We start from the raw sequence: 19,107 nt of genomic DNA on the forward strand, positions 1-19,107 counted from the left end.
AGAGAAAGAATTGGAGCGTCTTTGTATTACGTGTTCTGAGAGAAAACCCAGACACTCCAACAGCATTGTGAGCTTAGAGATGGAAAACTTTGACAATGGGAGGGGAAAAAAAGGATAATTTCAAAGGAGACAGTCAGTGTGTGTACTCTTCTGTCTTTGTGAAGCCCAATCTGAGTTTAGACCTGAGGGTGAGGACATTTTTGGAAAACAAAGACACGTTTTACCCGGTTTCAGGTCTACAAAGTACATTTTGAGGGTTGGTTAGACTTGGTTTATCAACATTCTGAGAAAATCAAACCCACTTTCAGTCTATTTGGTCATTTTTAAGCTCCAGTCAGGAGATGCTTAGCTTTGCTTAACATACAGATTAAAAGCAGGGGAGTCATACGATAAAAAGACTCCAGGATGAAGGTCCCTGTCATTATTCTAAGGCTGCCCAGCTGTTAGCTCTATCTACATATTTACAGTACAAGAGTTGCACCTATCGTCTTACCTATAACTTTCTGCAGAAAAGCAAATTACCCACAAAGGTTTTTGGGCTTAAAGTTAGAAAATTTGGGCAATGAGGTTCCTCACAAAAACAGAAATTCCTCACAAGTCCAGTACAGACATTTTTATATTAAGTAATGGGTTATTCAGCAACGTAGCATCTGAAGCCGCCTTAGTAATTTCTCGAGGTGATCTAATTGAGAAGTCAGCTTTGCTTTGATTTGCCTAAAGGCCATCGTCATGGTGATGAGGACAGAAGTTGAAGGTTATTTTAAGCTCTGGGGACAGGAAGAAGAAGGGGGTTACAGTGTGGTGAGCGTGCAGTGTGTATGTGTGTGTCTTTGTATGTGTGTGTCAGCCACAAAAGCAGCCCGTGGGGTTAGTGACAGGCCATTTAACCTGATCTCCGTGTCTCTCGCTCCTCCCATTCTCCTGCTGGCCGAATCTGACCACAAAGGACTAAAAACAGACAGTCAGAACCTGTTATGGTATTGTGACACAGTATAATAACAATGGATAGTGTCATTAACTCTCAGATGTTGACCACAAAAAAACAACAACATTTCATTCTGATTTTAGTGGCAGTTTTGACTTAAAAAAAATAAATAATAATAATAAAAATAACATATACACACACATACCTGACTGAGTTATTGTAAAACCAAAAGGCCTTTAAACATAGCTGCTAATTCCTGATATTTCTGTGGAATTTAAATTCAATTTAGATATTTTGTTGACGAACTCATTATTATTTCAACTAATACATTACAAATTTACCAAACTGGGAGGACAGCAGGACGGAGTCATAAATCACAGCATCAGAAATAAGCAGTGAGAGAAGTTAGGGCCGTTAGAGAAAGTTCGAGCGAGAACTTTAAATCAGGCATCCGCTCTCATACTGTGTGTGGCATCAGTGCACACAGATGCAACAACACAGTCGTGCGGTGCAACTTATTTTATGTATTACTGGTCAATTCAAGTGGGATTTTATATATGCAACGCATATTCGAGTGTCATGACACAAAGAAAAACCGAGCTGTTCTGTCAGCCTGCGGCCAAATTAGCTTATTTCTGTGTTTACGCTGCTCTCGCAAATGCACGTCTGCATCAATCTGTTGTCTCTGGTAAACAGCACAGACACTATTATATTATGATAGAAGTGTTGTTGGAGGAGGGGATGATGAGGATTAACGCGTCCATCTGTTGCACAACAGTCAGCTCAGAGGAGCATGTGGACACACTGTTTATAGCCCTTGTCTTACATATTTGTTTTGTGAAATTTAAGTCAGTGAACTATTTCCTGATGAAATGTTGACACTGTTTGACAGTGGTGGAATGTAAACAACATTTACTAAATTACTGTGGGCCTACTTAAATATAATTTTGAGGTAATTGTGCTTTACTTACTTCCATCCGATGCTACTTTATACTTTCAATCTACTACATTTCAGAGGGGAATGTACTTTCCTATCCTCTACCTTTATCTGAGAGCTTCGGTTGTTTGTTTTGGTTTCAGGTGAAGATTTGACACAGTGGATGAAATAACAAGCTTTTAAAATACAACACATTGTTGAATTTTAAACCAGTGCTCGAAACTTTCCAGATTATTTCATTTAAATAAATATTCAAATGATCTGATATCTCACCAAAAATCGAAGTTTTGAGAAAAAAAACGGAAAACGGATTTGTGGGTCAGAACTTCATTTTTTTTTCTTCTTTCCTTTCCCAGGAATCATCTGACGACCCCTCAGATTTGTCTGCTGTCCCTGGATATAAAACTATAAAGTAGCTCAACTCATGCAGCTCCACCTGCAGCAACTACAACAGTAAACATGGTGACCACACACTGATGCTTCACTATCATAATCTATTGATGTTATAAATAATAATATATCTGTCAGAAGAACCAAAGTAGTGCTTTTACTTTTATATTTTGACTCCATTTTGCTGCTTATTAGTACCAAGTCCTAAGTACTTTTACTTGTAATGTAGTATTTTTACATTGTATTTCACTTATTGAAAGAACCTGAATACTTCTTCCACCACTGCTGCTCCTTCTATACTGGTGATTATCCAAGATTTCCACTCAAAAAAAAATCTTAGGAAAATGACATTCATTTTGTATGCATAGTTGACCGTTTGGCTCATATGATCAATGACTATACAGGTCACCTATAGTTTTATTTGGCTCCATCTCAATGATCATGAATTAAGGGAAGTTGAGTTTGCAAAGGGATTAAAACGGACTACAGTGTAAAAAGGAAATACTTATATCTTCTATATTGCATAACCCAAATCTATCTGAGTATTTTTCATTCATGTTTTATATAAGTACTTGCAAAGTCTTATATCCACGTTTAGCTTTCAGACTAATATCTGTGATTACTCATGTGGCACTGACCTCCTCAGATCTTATGAACCCCTCAAGTCTGTGTCTCATCCCTAAATCCTGCTACTTTACTTCTTTCCATATCCATCTGTCTTTTAAAGATCTAAGCTCTTCTTCTCTCCCCTTTTCTGAGCTTTATCCTCCCTTTTGACCTCCTTCTTCAATCTCTCAAAAATAAATCCTTCTTTTTTTATACTCCCCTCACGCCATCCCTTCGGTCAATTCTCGTCCTCTATTTCTCATACAGTTTCAGCAGAAAAGTTTCACTCAAACAAATGAAATTAATATATTTATTAAAAAAAAATTAAAAAGTGCTCTGTTGACAGACAAACATGATATGCTTTGATTAGAAAAGGACTATTTTAGAGAGAAAGAAAATGCAGAGACATCTGGTTAAGATTGAATAAAAAGCCATAGGTTTCCAAACAAATAAGGATTTTTTATTTTTTTTTTTGGTACCGAGAACAAAGTGGCTGTCACTGAAATCAGAAAAGGCCAGAAAAGACAAACCTTTAGATAAAAAGATTCAGTCTAAATTTAGCCATAATAATCTTAAATGCAATGAATGCATGATAGGCACTAATAGATAAAGGTAATAACATAATGCCATGATGACCTGAATAGGTTTTTTTCTGAGAGTTAATACTTCTATTATACTCTTTTTCCGCTGAGGTTGATAACTTGAGTGATCTTTTCAGGTCTGTTCCTGCAGCTGACATAAAATGTAAAGAGCTGTAATACTTTTCAGGCAGCAGAACTTTAGGAACAATATTATTCAGTGGTTGTGAGTTGTACAATGCAGGGGCAATTTTCTAATTATTATCACGCATTTAATCCTGAAAAAAAACAACACCAAAACTCAACAATTTCAGACGGGTTGCAGTCCCTGGATGGGGATGCAACTAAGGTGGAATTATATTTCAGCAAGGCATTACTGGGACAACTTTCACCTACTCATTTTTTGTTTTAACATATTCAGCCCCCTCAAAACCATTGCATGCTTATTGAGTTTTCCTCTTCTGCTCTTTTTATTCTGTATATGTCTGCTGAAACAGTTTTTTTCTGTTGAATATAAATCTGTTTGATTATACGGGCAGGATATGTATCCACTGCATTATCCACTCTCAAAGCATTTAAAATTCCCTCTTCGGTACAAAATATAGACTTCAGTCCAGCAATGTTAAATTGCAATGAATCATATTTTTAGATGCCAAAATTATAGTTGTTTTTCTACGCCTGTTACAAAATTATTATGATTCATACAAATCTTTCAATATATTATTCACTATATCATATATTATTGAGTGTTTGTCACATAGGGAGCAGTGAATGATTGAACAAAGGAGGGATTTCAGACAGAACAGTCTTGACAGGTTATTTTTGTTCCTGCATTGATCATAATTGGCAGATTTTTTTTGTTTTGAAAACCGTCTTTGATGTTTCCAACTAAAGTCAGAAAACTATTTTCCACGAATGTCCACTAAACCACATATATCATCAATGTTTTTTTTTACAAGTCACCAAATAATTTCAGTCACTGGTCATCTACTGATCAATGTAATAAAACATGCACTTTCCCTTATAGTTTAAAGTGATGATCTGACACTATCCAACAATGCTTTTGTTTTTTTAGGGTATGTTTTTTGTGCACACTCAAAGATGTTTTTTGTTTTACCCCATGACCAATGGAACTGGCAAAAGACCTGCCGTTGGTCTCGGGGCACTGGAGTGTGTGGCTGCACACTGCTTCTAATGTGTGTGTGCATAGGATGGGTCAAAACGCAGAGGATCGAGTTCCCAAAGGGGATCAATAAAAAAAAACTTCCAGAAAAAAGAAGTGTGTGTCTCTACCTGCCTCAGGTCCTCATTAAATTCTTTGAAATACCTTCAGCGTGTATGGTGGTAATTACAATTGTAAACCTGCTGAAAAAATATACTGTTTGTAGTTTCAGTGCCCAAAACAAATGTGAGGCATGCCAGAGACTCTCCTAACAGACACCATGTTTTAAAGTTATGTGAGCTGGCTTTTTGGGTTTGGCACTTACAGTGTAGAATTTATTGGACTGCTTCTTACTTTTATCCTTTTTTTTCAACGTGACAAGAGCAACTCTGAATTATCTGTTTATGTCAAAGTTTATTAGTCAGGAGAGCTGCCTTTATTTTGACCTTGAGCTGTTACGTACTTGAATTTTTGTTTTGTTTTGTTTATTGCCCAATTTTTGTGAGCTGCTTTTAATATATTTTTGTTTTATGGGCTTTTATGAGTATTTTAAGCCCTGGCAGAAAACCAAATTCCCTTCAGGACCAGAAGGCTGAAGTTGAAGCTGGGATCTCCAGACAGATAGGCAACAGAAAGGCGAGAATTATTGTATTCAAAGGACCAACAGAGGAAAGTGGTCTGAAAGATCTGGTCTTTGTTGGTCTGAAAGATCCAACTGGGAGATGATGTCAGACTTGTCCCGGCCAACATTCACCCAGCTCTCACACAGAGGGAGAGCAGTTTTCTCCTGCCTCTTATCAGCGCATCCTTTTAGCTATAGTTTCCCCACATTAGTGCGATAGAGCAGCGCTTGGCAGCACTTAACCTGCCTGCGTAGAGGTGAATTAGATTTAATGGGAGAGGAAGACGGCGACAGACTCACCTATAGTGTATGTCCCCCACGGATGATGCAAACCTCAAGAGAAGGCAAGCTGAACTCCTTTTATGTCCCTACAGAAGGCGCCATTTTGGTCCAGATTAAAACTACCAGATGGATTGCCTTGAACACACAATAATTGGTCCCAAATGATGTTGGTGAGCCCCTTACTTTTGTAGTGCCAGCATCACGGGTTCTCATAAAATGTCTCAATAAATGTTGAATAGATAAGAGACATCTATGTTTCCCTCAGGATGAATACTCAACCAGGTCCCTTAAAGCAGCATTTTCTGTTGTATGTGTTTTATATATATTTGTGATTCTTTTGATTTAGTGGAATTTAGCTTTTCGTTGACCATTGCTCTCCTAAGCTAGTCACTACTAGCTGTCTGAGGCTAATGTGCTGCTCATACAACAATCTAAGTAACTGTTGTTGAGGTTGGTTTTTTTTTTTATATGATTTTACTTTTTTTTTTTTTACTTCTACATATTGACTTTAACGTTGTAGTTTGGCGATCAGTTCCCGCCATAAAAGACAAACTGAATGAATTTAAAAGCTAATCTATACTTCATACTTTGAATTCCCTTGTCATCATTAGGACTGAAATTAACAATGAATTGATTAATTTCATTTTTTTTTCTCAAATTAAAACAACTGCAAACCTGGCAACCCAGCTATGTGCTGCCAAACAGGATATATCTATTGGGCACTGCAGTAGTTTAATAAATGAAAAACATTGTAATTAATTAATTGTCAGATTTTTGGGGGGTGGGGCCACTAATGGCAGGACATTTCTCTGGTGGGAGGAAACCATGGAAACAGAATGGGAAAAAAAACCTAAAACCTGAATAAAATTAAAGAATGAGAAGAGGAAAAGACAAAGCCAGAGCACAAAAACAAGGACCAGCAGGAAAAGACCTGGAAAAGACGAGGAAAGACAACAAGGAGGGAAACCAGTTCGAGGAGGAGAAGAAAGAACTGGAGGCTGAACTGAGAAGTAAAGAGAGACAGTAAAAAAAGAAAGAAAAGAACTCAAAAAGAAAAGCCAAAGAGGAGAAAGAGAAAGAAATGAAAACAGCAAAGGAGGAGAAGAAGAAAGAAAAGGTGTCTCTCTAGTCGGATGTCCAAGAAAAACTACGATGATGATGACAGTGAGGAAGATGCTGCTTGTTTTTCAGCTCTTCCTCCCCCCTTTCTCCATCTGATCTCCGTCTCCATCACTCTAACCTCTCCAGCCTACCTCCATTAGCCCTCCACCTTTCCCTCTCCTCCCACACCTCCACCCTGCCTCTATTACCCATCTTTCCCACTACCTCCCCAACCCAGCCTACCTTTCTTCTATCAACCCCACCCATTACCCATCTCCTCCATCAACCCCACCCTGCCCCTATTACCCCGCTACCTATTCCCTTCATCATCCCCACCCTCCTCCTATTCTAAATTTAAAAAAAAATATCAAATAAGAAAAAATACTGGTGGTTATGATTTAAGTTTATTATTATTTTAACAGGATTTTTATTGTTGTTGTTGTTCCAGACCTTTTAATATACCTAATATAATTTTGTGCCAACATGCTGGTGTTCCGCAGGTATCAAGTTTTCCATGTTTAGCATCTTAATGTAGTGTGTTAGCATGCAAACAACAATCATCCACAACATTAACGTCAGAATCTGCTTTCACTTGGCCTGTCTTAGCATATATTAATATGGAGGTGTGATTTCCCAAAGGTGAAGTGCAACATGGCAGCAGGGCATTACGCAAAACACATGCAAGATTAAGAACAGATTTCCCTCTGCAGAGTGTGTTGTAGCACGTACTCAAGTGTGTTTTCACCTGAGGGCGCTGTGAGCCGTTCTCGGGGAAAGCCACAGTTCAACTGTCGCAAGCAAGGAGTCAAACTGCCAAATGGCCTGTTTTCAACTGGCACTATAAAATGTTAGAAAACACCAAGATATGGCCAAGAACCAAAATAAAGTTATACATTTTAAAACATCTTTTTTTTTTTTTTTTTTTTTTAATCATACCAATAGTCAAAAACTCCCCCCCAAAAATGTCATAAACAAACTCCTGTGACAAAACATGTGCAGCACATACACATGAGAAGCTACAGCCAAAGATTATTTTTTTTTTTTTTTTTTTTGGCATTTCGGTTAGAAAATGTCAGCAGTTACTTTCTGTCCATCAACTTTTTTTTCAGTTTGTTTTACGTACTTTAGCCTTTTCTAATAATTGACAGTGGAGATATACCTCAGATTTGAGGGAAGAGTATTGCATTTAATACAGGTTGTGATTATGGCATCTCATTTGTAATTGACGTTTTCAGTTTTTTAACAGCTTGCAGTAAAACTTTTAAAAGTCAACTGTTGTCTCAGTACCTACCTTAGCACAGTGCACGCTGCGAAGCTGCGCGACTTGAGGGCAGAGAACAAAAGGCAGCTTCAAGGTGAAAACTGAAATACACGAAACTTTTTAGAGGTCACCTTAAACTCGCTGCTCCACATTTGTCTACTTTCCCCGTCCTAAAGTCACGGAGCCTCTCTACTGGGAGGGGGTTCAGTTTCAGGATGTTGTCTCAATGGTAATGGACTGATGACGTCCATCAGCGATTCCCTAAACAACCACACGGTACTCTGAAGGTGCCGAACGCAATACGAGAATCAAATCAGGGAACTCGGCTTTTATATTTCGGCTGCGCAAATCTGAAAATGGCTGAAATGTTAAAACCGCTGCAGTAACCTCAAACCAGGACCTGCCTTTATATAACTCGTGTAATTAGCATAAACCTGCTCTTAAAAGGTCGACTAATTTACAGGCCAGTGTAATTCTAATCATGAGATTGTTGCATGAAGCAGTGAAGTAATCAGTCTCGCGTGACGATTAGGAAAACCATCCCTGGCACAGGTCGAGCGCTTGCATGCCAGGAGGAGTGTCTGCTGAAGTGCCCTAGAGCCAGACACTCAGCCTTCATCCAGCTCCAGGGCCACTGGGACCTTTCTGACCTTGTGCTCTGGCTGGAAGCCAACAAAAACAAAAACAAAAACAACAAATGTGGCAAAATAATAATTGCCGACACAGGGCCCCCTCTTCTGGTTATTGACCAGTAATGCAGTTGTTCATTATCTCTCAAATCCTTGTCATTAAATCAGTGCTTCAGGTGTTTCATCACCCACTTGTGCAAAATGTGATGATGATGGATTTTAGAATAATCTAGGAAGAGGATAGGATCGTCTCGATATGAGGGCAGGATTGAGAAGAAGATAAGATGACTTTTGAAGCCACACTATCAGTAGAAGGACAGATTTAGCTTGAAGGTCATCAACTCACTGAAAACGGGGATATAAAATGAGAATTGACTGCGTTCACCGGAGTTTTATGGATATCCGTGTATCAGCTTCTCTCCTTAATTTTGCCAGGAAAATGTCTTTATCGCTACTTTATGTCAAGGACGTCTGACGGCAGAGAAACATTTCAAACAGGCGCTGCTGGCTAAATGTTGGTATTTGCGAACAGGATTTTGGTTAGACAGGTTGTTGTTGTTTTTTTCCCCCCTTTGTTGTTCCGTGTTTCTGTATCAATCAATCATTTTTTGTTAGTTTGGAAATCCAACAAGTGCACGACTTGTTCAAGAAAACCTGCAATCGAAGTCCGAACATTGGCCTTTTAATAACAACAAATAAAAACAGTACAGAAACCGTTGTGGTTTTTAGCCAAAGCAAGCACATACAGCAGTAAAGGCCAGTAAAGGTACAATAGAATCTGTAAATATATACAGGTGAAGACCACAACAAAATCCAGGTTGGACAGAAGAATCAGCTGAGGTCCACTTGTTTCTCTGTTAAGAGGCCACTCTGTAACCACCACTCTCTGGTCCTGTGTTACTGCATCCGAATGCAAAAATAAAGTAGGAGAAACTGCAAGGCTGAAACCAAAAACGGTGGTACTTATATCAGCAGCGAGCTGTACAGTTCAATGTGAAATTTACAAACCAGCATGAAATCCAGATGGATTCAAACACGAAAGAATCAAAAGGTGAAAAATGCTTGTTCAAAACTGACCGGAAGGATGTGGTAACAGCATTAAAAACAAAAAAATAATCCCTGTAAATAATGTGATGGTAAAACTGGAATTTTAATGAAGAAATTATTTGCAGTAAGGTGTCAAAAACCTGATATTTAAAACAAAAACTACCTCGCAAAAAAAAAAAAAAAAAAAAAAAATACTGTCCCCGTTTCAAGGCAACGAGCCTATGTGACACGAACGAGAAAACGTGATCGGTACATTCGGTTTATAATCTAGACTTCAATGAACAGGCCTCGAACCGTGCAAAATATCTGTAGTCCAAGACAACAAAACCAACTCAAACCTTCAAGTTTCAGGTGAACGGCTGGTCCACTGTAGCACGGACGCCAGCTTTATCAACATGTTATACAACATGCATAAAACTCCAAGGGCGACACGGCTGCGAAGTTCAACACAAAATGAGCCGTTTAAGAAAAAGTCATTCGGTTTCAAACGGCCGTCCGAGAGGTAAGGCCACTGTGTTAGGGGATGGAGGGTCCATCCTATTGGTCCAGGGTTCCTCAGTCTGGGTCAGCGCGCCGTTGTGTCCTTAAAGGGGGCTGTGGTTTGGCCATTTGCTTAAAATCCTCGTAGGATGGTAAGAGTCGAAAACAAAAGCAGCCTGAAGTGTTCAGGGCCGGCGTTTTCGAGGGTCAGTAGAGGGCCACGTCAGTAGTTCATTGCAAGGGGAAGAAAAAAAAAAAAAAAAATCTGCTGAGCTACAGACTGTTCTCGAACTCCAAAAGTCACTTAAAGTCCCGAGGGGGCGCCGCTCTGCCGTCAGTCAAACCGGCAGATGGGCAGTCGGGGCTCCCTGGAATACAGATGGCCATGTTCGTGTTAGCTTATGTAACAGGCCGACAGACTCGTGCAGGACGTCTCGTGTAACCGGGGGAGCAGCCGGCGAGCGCAGGCGACCGTCGTTCAGTCGTTCAGTGGTTGAGACGGCAGTCGCACAGCTCTTTGTAGATGCTCTTGCGGATGTGAGGCATGTCCTCCTGACTGAAGAGCAGAGGCTGCTTCACCGAGAGACGACGGCAGTACTGACGGAAAGAGAGACCGACAGTGATGTGAGACAGTCCGTCGCCTCCATATCAAGGCTGGACACAGGCAGGAGCTTTCCTCCAGCGTTTCTCGCCCTACGCGCGAGACTGAGCAAATCAAATCGGAGTAGAAACCAGAGGCAGGAAAGACACCCGAGATCTACTTTATTTCTTTTTCTGCCAGGAAACAAGACAGATAAGGCAAACAGACGCAGGTGGGGTGAGGGGTGAGGGGTGGGGGTGGCTGGGTGGACAGGAAACGGGAAAACAAAACAGTGTCTCACCTCAAGGACAAAAACACCACAGTCGCTGTCATTTTTCTGCTGAGGAATTCCCTGAGGAGACAACAAGTCACAGTCAAGCACGGAGCCAGACGAAAGATGCCAGCGCTACAGTTTTTGGGCCGAGCAGTTTATATCTAACCATTCACACGCATGCAACGCTTTTTTTTTAGTGAAGGGGGAGGCAGTAGTTATAACATAGTTCCTGCAAAAAGAATGTGAAAGCAACTTGACGTTCAAGTTTTATACGCTGATCGAAAAGCAACAGTAGGAAGGGCAGAAGATGTAAAAAAAATAAAAATAAAAGACAATCGGACGTATTTATTGCTCGCTCTTAATGATCAAAAATTAATCGATGAGAAAACAAAATGTTCATGAAGTTACATTTGCTTTATTATTATCGGTATCCTGCAGATTTGGCTTCGTTAAGGGATTATTTATAAGAAATTCATTCACGTGGAATTTAAGCTCCCGTTTTCTATCACGTTGTACCGACCAATAAAAAAGAAAGCCTCCCCGTTTTCAATCACCAGTAACACACTAGCGCACGTTAACGCTTCCGGGGCACTGGATGAACACAGTGTGATCGTTACAGTCCGGGGATCAGCGTTACCTTGATGATGGTGATCTTCCAGCCTTTCTGGAAAGCTGTGTGTTTCTTCTCTCTGGCTTCAGACTGAAGGTACTTCATAATGTTCTGATATTAGACCACACACACACACACACACACACACACACACAGACCAGAGATAAGCTACATTGTCGCCTCCTCCAGCTTTACTGCTGAGGCTGTAAAACACCCGCCATGAAATGACCCGTTTCACTATCAGAAGTTGATGCATTCGGTCCAATAGCATTTGGAAAGTTCAAATAGTTGCATGTTTGAATAATCTAATCACCATTCAGTTAGTTAGCATTGGGCTAAACCGAAAGACAGCCAGCTCGGTTGGCGATAGTCTCCGCAGCTTATCTGGCCAGCGCAGGAATGTGAAGTACAGAGACATTTTTCTGGCGAGGACTCGAATGCAAGAGACTTTTCATTTATATGTAAAAGTCACACGCCACAGGTTTAAATTTCAGTTCAGTTTACAGACTAGCGTGTGGATTATTACTAGTTTAACGGAGAATAAATTATTCTTCATTAAAAGTTGGAGAACAGGAAGGACTAAAAAAAAAGGTGATCACTCTTATAGTGAGCTGCTGTCCAATCAACTGATTGTCAAACCGACTGACTGACTGATTGTCGACTTCGTGCTGTTTTACCACAAACAACCTTCCTTACTTACTTTGCTGCTCTCAGCTATAATTGGACTGTTTGCGTGTTTATACAGCAGAATGTATATAAAACAGCATGGAAGGAAGACTTCATCCTGCTTTCCTGACATTTGTATTGAAACTCTCACGACGAATTCGCAAAACATTGTCTCTCAAGCATTTATCTTCCAATTTAGAATCAAAGTAAAATATAATCCTGGTTTTTTTTTCTGTGTCACCACAGTGCCATGATGGAATCCCAGAACTCTCCAAATTCAGAAAGAAATATTGATTCGCTCTTGCCGAAATATTTTTCTTTGCTAAAAAGCTGGATGAGAGATGATCTCCCCTCACGGCTGTCCCGTTTGCTCTGTTGGAGTTCAAACCACAAAGTTGGAGTTATTTAGGGTTTGAACGCCAACCCTGAAGACATCAACACACAATGGAGGCACTCACGTCTGTGGTGTGTCTGAAGACGATGCCTTGGCTGTCGTAGTAGCTGATGGTTTTGGTTGCCATGGTGACCGTGACAAGAGACCAGTGGATCTCTAAATGGATGGGAATCAGCAAAAGCCACTTGGAGAAAAGGTCGACCTGAATTAATCCCACAAATTAACACACAGAAATGAGATATTGAGGGAACAAAACGTCTCATGTGACCTATGTAGAACAGGCCATGTACACAGATACATATATTGTCAGGCAAATATTACTTTATATGAGACACTCAAAATCCACAAACTACAGGACAGACAGGTTCATGTTCCTGTGCGACAATCGACAAGTGAATCTAGTTTCCGGCAGATATCAAACTCAAGCTTTGAGTGGCAAATGAAAAGACAGATGTAACACAACTTCAAGGTGCAGTTATCAATGATACCGTCAAAACTCTAAACTGTAAACTGTTCCATCGTCCTACTCACTTTTTTAGTCCATCTCTTCACACCGTCATAACCTTTGGCAACCAGCTGCTTGTGGAAAAAGCTGTTGAAAAAATGCACCTAAGAGAAACAAATATCAAAACTCATCAGACACCCAACAAATCTTAAGAATGTGAATTATTATTTATCATTTCCGGAATCCCAAAACATCCCTATGGTGAGCCCTTTTTACATTTTGTAAATACTAATCTAGATATTTTTCTAAATAAGCAGAAGCAGATTTACCTTGTGCTCTGTTGCCTCCATAATGAGTTCTCCATACATGTTGATAATCTGAACAGTCAAAACAAAGTCAGAAGCGAAGATGTCATTGAAAGACTGTCCAACGTCACTTAATGTATTCAACTTTTTAATCTATGAATGCAATTTTTTTTTTTAATTTTTTTTTTTAATGGGATTATTGGGGAAAAATTCCATAATAATCTTTCAGCATAATATAATTCAAGTGGTCTGAAATAACACTAAACTTCTGCACCTGCTCTTGGCTCTGTATTCAGGAAATCTAGCCCAACAACAGAGACTTCTGGCCAATCACAAGTCAGTTCAGAGAGAGGGCATTTCTATTGGCTACTGAACAAACGCAGACGCACACGCATGTTTCTTCACGTTAAGTCTAATTCGATAGTGGAACATCGCTCTGATCGCATCCCGAATGAGAGACACACAGAGAGGGCTGATGAAGAGAGACAGCGCCGGTAAAGACTTTATGGATTTTTAGATGGTCCTCCGGGATGTGTCCTGCAAGATCGAAGGCCAGTACACCACTGAACCCCATAAAACACGTGTCAATATTGGAAAAGCATTTCAGAGATGGAGAGAGCATTTCAACAGCGTGCATACACTGGTCTTTGTCTGGTGGGAGGGGCTTAGGACAAAGAGGATAGGGGGGGGGGAGCTGCAGAGTGAGGGCTGTATTTTCAAATTCTGGCCTTTTTTTTTTCCAGAAAGCTTTATTCGCAAGATTAAAAAAAAAAGTGATTTTCTTGTTGGCAGGCTGGACAAAGTTAGAAGAGCTGTGATGAGGGCTTCTGCATAGCTGTGAACAATCCCGCCTCTCTCTTTACCTGGTCGTTGAGCCAGTTCTGCTCCTCCAGCGTGCCGAGGTCCTCCAGGCTCAGCGTGTGTTTGTTATACATGACCATGAAGCCTGCAATAGGAGCAGAGGCCAGCCCCGCCCTGTACCGAGTCATCTCCCCTTTGATGTCCAGGCCGCTGAAAAGAGATACACGGAGAGGAAAAATACAGCTTCAATGGCATTTTAGCGAATACGACAGAAATGCCATATTATCTTAAAACGTCTCTGCTTCCAAATGGATCTGTCCAAATACTGTGGCAACATTACGATAATCTGGCAACTGGGCTGATTTAAATTGCCATCAAACAAGAATCTGTGCTGCTTCTTTTATGACAGGCACATGAAGAACAGCACGTCCACCTTCATTTAGATAATAAAAGCTTTTATAATAACACACAATGTCAGGTTATTCATAACAATTAATGTTCTCAACCAGCACTAAAATGATGCGTTTTGTGGCTGATGGTTATTCCTTCTCTTCTGCTTGTGTGACTACAACACTGAATGCTGGAAAAGTCCACATTGGTACTCAAACGGGTAACATCGGAGAGTGCGCGTGTGTGTGTGTGTGTGTGTGTGTGTGTGTGTGTGTGTGTGTGTGTGTGTGTGTGTGCCGACCTGCTGCTGAGGTCAGAGTTGCCCTTCTTCTTCAGGTGTTCCAGGACATCGGTCTCACTGAGTGGAATGAAACTGCCATATTTAAGATAGAAGTTCTCCAGAAACTCTAAAAAAAAAAAAAAAAAAAGCAATCACGACATGACGACATCACCCATTAGATCACGATTATAGATGTGTTCATTGGTTGCTGATAATCACAAGAGTTTGTATTTTATGAAATGGAGACCTGTGCACAGCTAAATGCAGGCAGAGCTACTTTTTGTGGACCTTAAGTCCAGTAATATACAAACTGCTGATATCTGAACACTCTTTACTGACATGCGTCTGCCTGGTTTATCGCAAAGCTGCAGTTTTGTTTATACAGTCTACCTGCAAACATGAGCGACGCCTGTCCACAAAACCAGAAACCTTTATCCTATGAAGACAAACCTCGGTGTGCCTCACTTATTTCCTAGATGTTGTCTGATCAAGGTTGAAGAGGAAATAAAAAATGTTCCCTTCTGATTCATGAAACGTGCAGATTGTTTGAAAGAAATCTGGGGTTGATCTTCAATCTGATCTCTGTCCCGAGAAACAAAATATCTTCTAGAATTCAGGCTCAGTATTTGCACCATGCGAGCAGGAACGACCAATTGCAAATATCATACATACATTATACAAAATAGAGTGTATATTATGCAACATATAGTGGGGTGGGAGTTGTATTATACTAGCCAAAACTGTTCTGCTTTTTCCTATTTTAGATTTTTTTTTTTTAACATCAACTGTGCTTTATTCACCATTTTTGTTGACTAAAAACAGTCGTCTCATCAGCAGTTGCGTCTGGATCTAAAGTTATTTTTGGAAATAAAAAAAAAATAAGCCATGTGTTATGAATTATTCATAAACATGAGTTTGGATCAACTCTGTGTATTAATGTTTCATGGACATGAATTTTTTATGGATAACAACATGACAGAAGAAGCGCCGATACCCTCAGTGGTGAATTCTCTGTGTGTAAAAACATCAATCATTGACCATTAATCATTGCAGAGGCACAGAGCAGCAGCGTGTGCTCCACGCCACATCTTACCGTGGATCATATCAGTGAGCTGCTCCAGAGTCTCTTTATTCTGCGTCTTTCCATCTGCCGCCGTTTCTTCTGGCTGATTCTTACCCAACATCTCTTCCATCTCGTCTTTCTCCCAGGTGCCGGGCTGACAGTACAGCTTGTGGTCTCGTAATGCCCAGCGATAGTGCATGATGCTCATTGTGATGGGGACTTGAGAAGTTTCCATCTCCATAGGTGTGGTTCTGCGGTGATGATCTGTCGGTGCGGTGACGTTTCCATTGGACAGTGTTACTAGCAGAGAGTCTTGGTCTGTTCTGTCAGGGATTTTGTCCACCTCTATCTCGGAGTCAAGGTCCTGTGGAGTCCCTAATCGTAAAGCAGGACGTGACTGCAATGAGATGGACAGGAGTCCGTCTCCGGGTACAGTCACAATCATGCTGTCCTCCACCTCCCCTTCGGAGTCAGACAGATTTACAGTGTCTCCATTTCCAAATTTAACTGAGCCGGAGTCATTCTGGTCCCCGTGGAGCATCTGTGCATCCTGGTTCACCCACTGCTCAGCTGAGGCCGTTTTAGAACTGATGACGGCACCATCTGTAACTCCCCTTTTTATTTCAACGTTAACTTCCATTTTCGGTGCCATCATAGCTCTCATTCCTCCTCCTCCTCCTCGACCTCTGACCACTAGCTCTCCCCTACCTGCTGATCCCAACAATCTCATCTCCACGTCTCTGCTGTCCTCACCTCCTTTGTCTCCAGCACCAGGACCTCCTGAGCCCCCGATCATCATGTCCTCCTTTCTTTGCACATCCCCTTTCTCTGGAGCAACACAGTTCCTTATTGGACCCTCCGGCAGGGAGATGGTGACAGTCGTGGTGCAAGGGGTTTGGGACTGAATATCAGCCACTGCTACAGACGTTTGCACCTTCTCGTACGCGTCATCTTCCTCCTCTGCTTCCTCCTCTTTCTCCATGGTCAAATCAAAGCTCTTGATGCGCGTCAGCTGGCCCACTTTTCTTTTTGGGGTGTCCCCAAGGTCCCTTCCAGCCCCCCTTCCTCTCCCTTTCCCCCTCCCTTTCCCTCGGCTCGAGGGTTTGACATCGTGGCCCTTACCGTTGGGGCCACAGCAGTCACATGCTTTAGGAGTCCTCTTCCTGCCTGATGTACGGCCATTGGCCTGGCCCTGACCAGGGGTTGGTGTCGGTATGGAGGCCCAGACTGACGCTGGGCATGAATTAGTGTTAAATGCTTTTGCTGGCGTTACAACAGGGGGTTCTGCAGCCGCAGGAGTCAGAGTGGAGGGCTGAGTCAAATCTGAGCTGGCGGTAAGGTCTGTGGTGAGGAGTTTGATGGGGGTCTGGGTTAGGTCCGGATCTGTGGTTCCTCCGGGGGGAGGCACAAGAGGATGTGCAGTAGCAGACACGGTTAAAAAAGGTGATGTTGATGGTGTTGTTTTCATTGGGGAAGCAGAGCCGCTGTGAACCATGACGTCCTCCTTTGGCTCTTCAACCCCATCCCCAAACCCCCCTCCCCCGTCTGAACTCCTGTCCTCTCCTCCCCCTTTCGCTTCGCCGCACCGTAAATATTATGGTTTGTTCTTCCCTTGATTTCTTTCCACAAACTTCCCTCCAGGCTGTCTTCTGTAAAGCACTTTTGCTGCGTGGAACAGTAGTGGTTGTCGAGCCTTTGCCACCACAGAAGTTAATGACAACAGCAGTCTCCGATTTGGCAGATTGCCTCCGTGTTAAAATGCCACCATGGTCTCCTAATTAGACAGACAGGAAGATGTGGAAGAAGAGAGAGAGAGAGAGAGAAAAATAAACAGGGTGAGAAAGTCAACGAGTTTGCGGTTTAAACATGAGGCATGACTCTGCTATCTTCCAGGGGCCCACGGACATTTTGTTATCAGTCAATGCAAACACAGATTAAGGCAGCCCTGTCCAGTACGTTGGTCAAATATGATTCTTTTTTTAAGATCATTAGATCAGAAATGCCTTTTTTTTTTTTTTTTTTTTAACAGTTAGTTTGTTGGTATTTAAAATAAGCTATTTTTGTTACGACACCAAATAAAGCAGCGGAGATTGATGGCTCTCAGGAGGTATCAGTAGTTTTGAAAAGTGCATCAAATATTCACTGCAAAAAAAATAAAATAAAATAAAAATGTGGCGTCTTCAGACCATCCTACATCACATGAATGAGAGCGGCTTGTTGGACATGCTGGACTTTGGTCCAGTCCCTTTTTTTTTTTTTTTTTTTTTTAAAGAATAAATGTCCCGTATCTTTTCCTTTCTGGATGATATGACGTCATTGATCCAAGTCTCGGACCGTCTTGATAGAAACACCGAGGGCACCTAAAGACAGTGACGTCATCTTCAATTAACAGGTGGTTCAACTGTTCAGAGTCACTTGTAGTTTTCGCGTGGAGGGAGCCACGTTTTAACACAAAGCGCAACAACAACAACAACCTCTTGACTTGGACGTTTTTTTTTTTTCTGCTGCTGTTTTCGTGAGTAACGCTGACGCTGCCTTTAAAAAAAAAAAAAAAAAAAAAACAGAAAGGTGTTATTTGGTTTTTAAAACGGAACTCCTCAACATAGCAGCGAGATTTTAAAAACTCCAGATTTAGCACCAAAAAAAAAAAAAAAAAAAAGTTTTAATTTCTGTAGATTACTCAGTCATTCCTGTCATTGACTTTGGCTGCTGAGATGTTCAGTTAAATGAAGAAGTTCAATGTAAAACTACCTCGTTAGCCGAGGTAATCTTTAACATTTGGCTTCGGACCGACGGGAGGCACGTACACGTGATTCGAGAATATAACGAGCCGTCGGATTATTTAACTGTCCCCCTCCTCCTCCTCCACACCGATAATATATTTCACAAAAGTTTTGCACGAGTTAAGTCACCCCCCCCCTCCCCCCCCTCCCCCTTGAAGCGAGCTAAATCGGCTAGCTTGCAGCCAAAAAAAAACACAAAGCAGCGACAACGCACACATTTCCTCCATTTTCAGGAGGAAGCCGTCTGAAGACAAAGGAAGGAGCTGCGGGTCCGACTTTCGGAGCCATTTGGATTCGAACGAGCCAAATCCGCAAGCGAGGAGTTGGAAGAAACACCGTTATACGCTACCTCGTCTGTGAATTAACAAACCCGAGTGTCGTCTGGCCACGATTTGAAGAAACAACAATCCGAGCAGCCGTCGCTCGTTGATCGCGTCACGAACGCGCTTTCGGCTTCGTCCGGAAACTCCCGAAGGAAAATAAAACCTCAAGTTCT

The 19,107-nt window shown here is 41.4% G+C and overlaps 1 protein-coding gene across 1 annotated transcript; it reads right to left on the reverse strand.

Moving 5' to 3' along the window:
* Window positions 1-9,159: 9,159 nt before the first annotated feature.
* On the reverse strand, window positions 9,160-17,356 carry LOC138200477 (uncharacterized). Its single transcript, XM_069153194.1, has 9 exons — window positions 15,859-17,356; window positions 14,787-14,892; window positions 14,158-14,305; window positions 13,319-13,366; window positions 13,076-13,153; window positions 12,609-12,746; window positions 11,512-11,595; window positions 10,902-10,952; window positions 9,160-10,617 (listed from the first exon to the last, which is right to left on the reverse strand). The coding sequence occupies exons 1-9, from the start codon at window positions 17,321-17,323 to the stop codon at window positions 10,507-10,509; spliced, it is 2,229 nt and encodes a 742-aa protein (XP_069009295.1). The 5' UTR covers window positions 17,324-17,356; the 3' UTR covers window positions 9,160-10,506.
* Between the last annotated feature and the right edge of the window lie 1,751 nt (window positions 17,357-19,107).

The sequence above is a fragment of the Embiotoca jacksoni genome, unplaced genomic scaffold, assembly GCF_022577435.1.
Source record: "Embiotoca jacksoni isolate LCO1_2020_lvr unplaced genomic scaffold, fEmbJac1.0.p SCAF_19, whole genome shotgun sequence".
Classification (NCBI taxonomy): Eukaryota; Metazoa; Chordata; class Actinopteri; family Embiotocidae; genus Embiotoca; species Embiotoca jacksoni.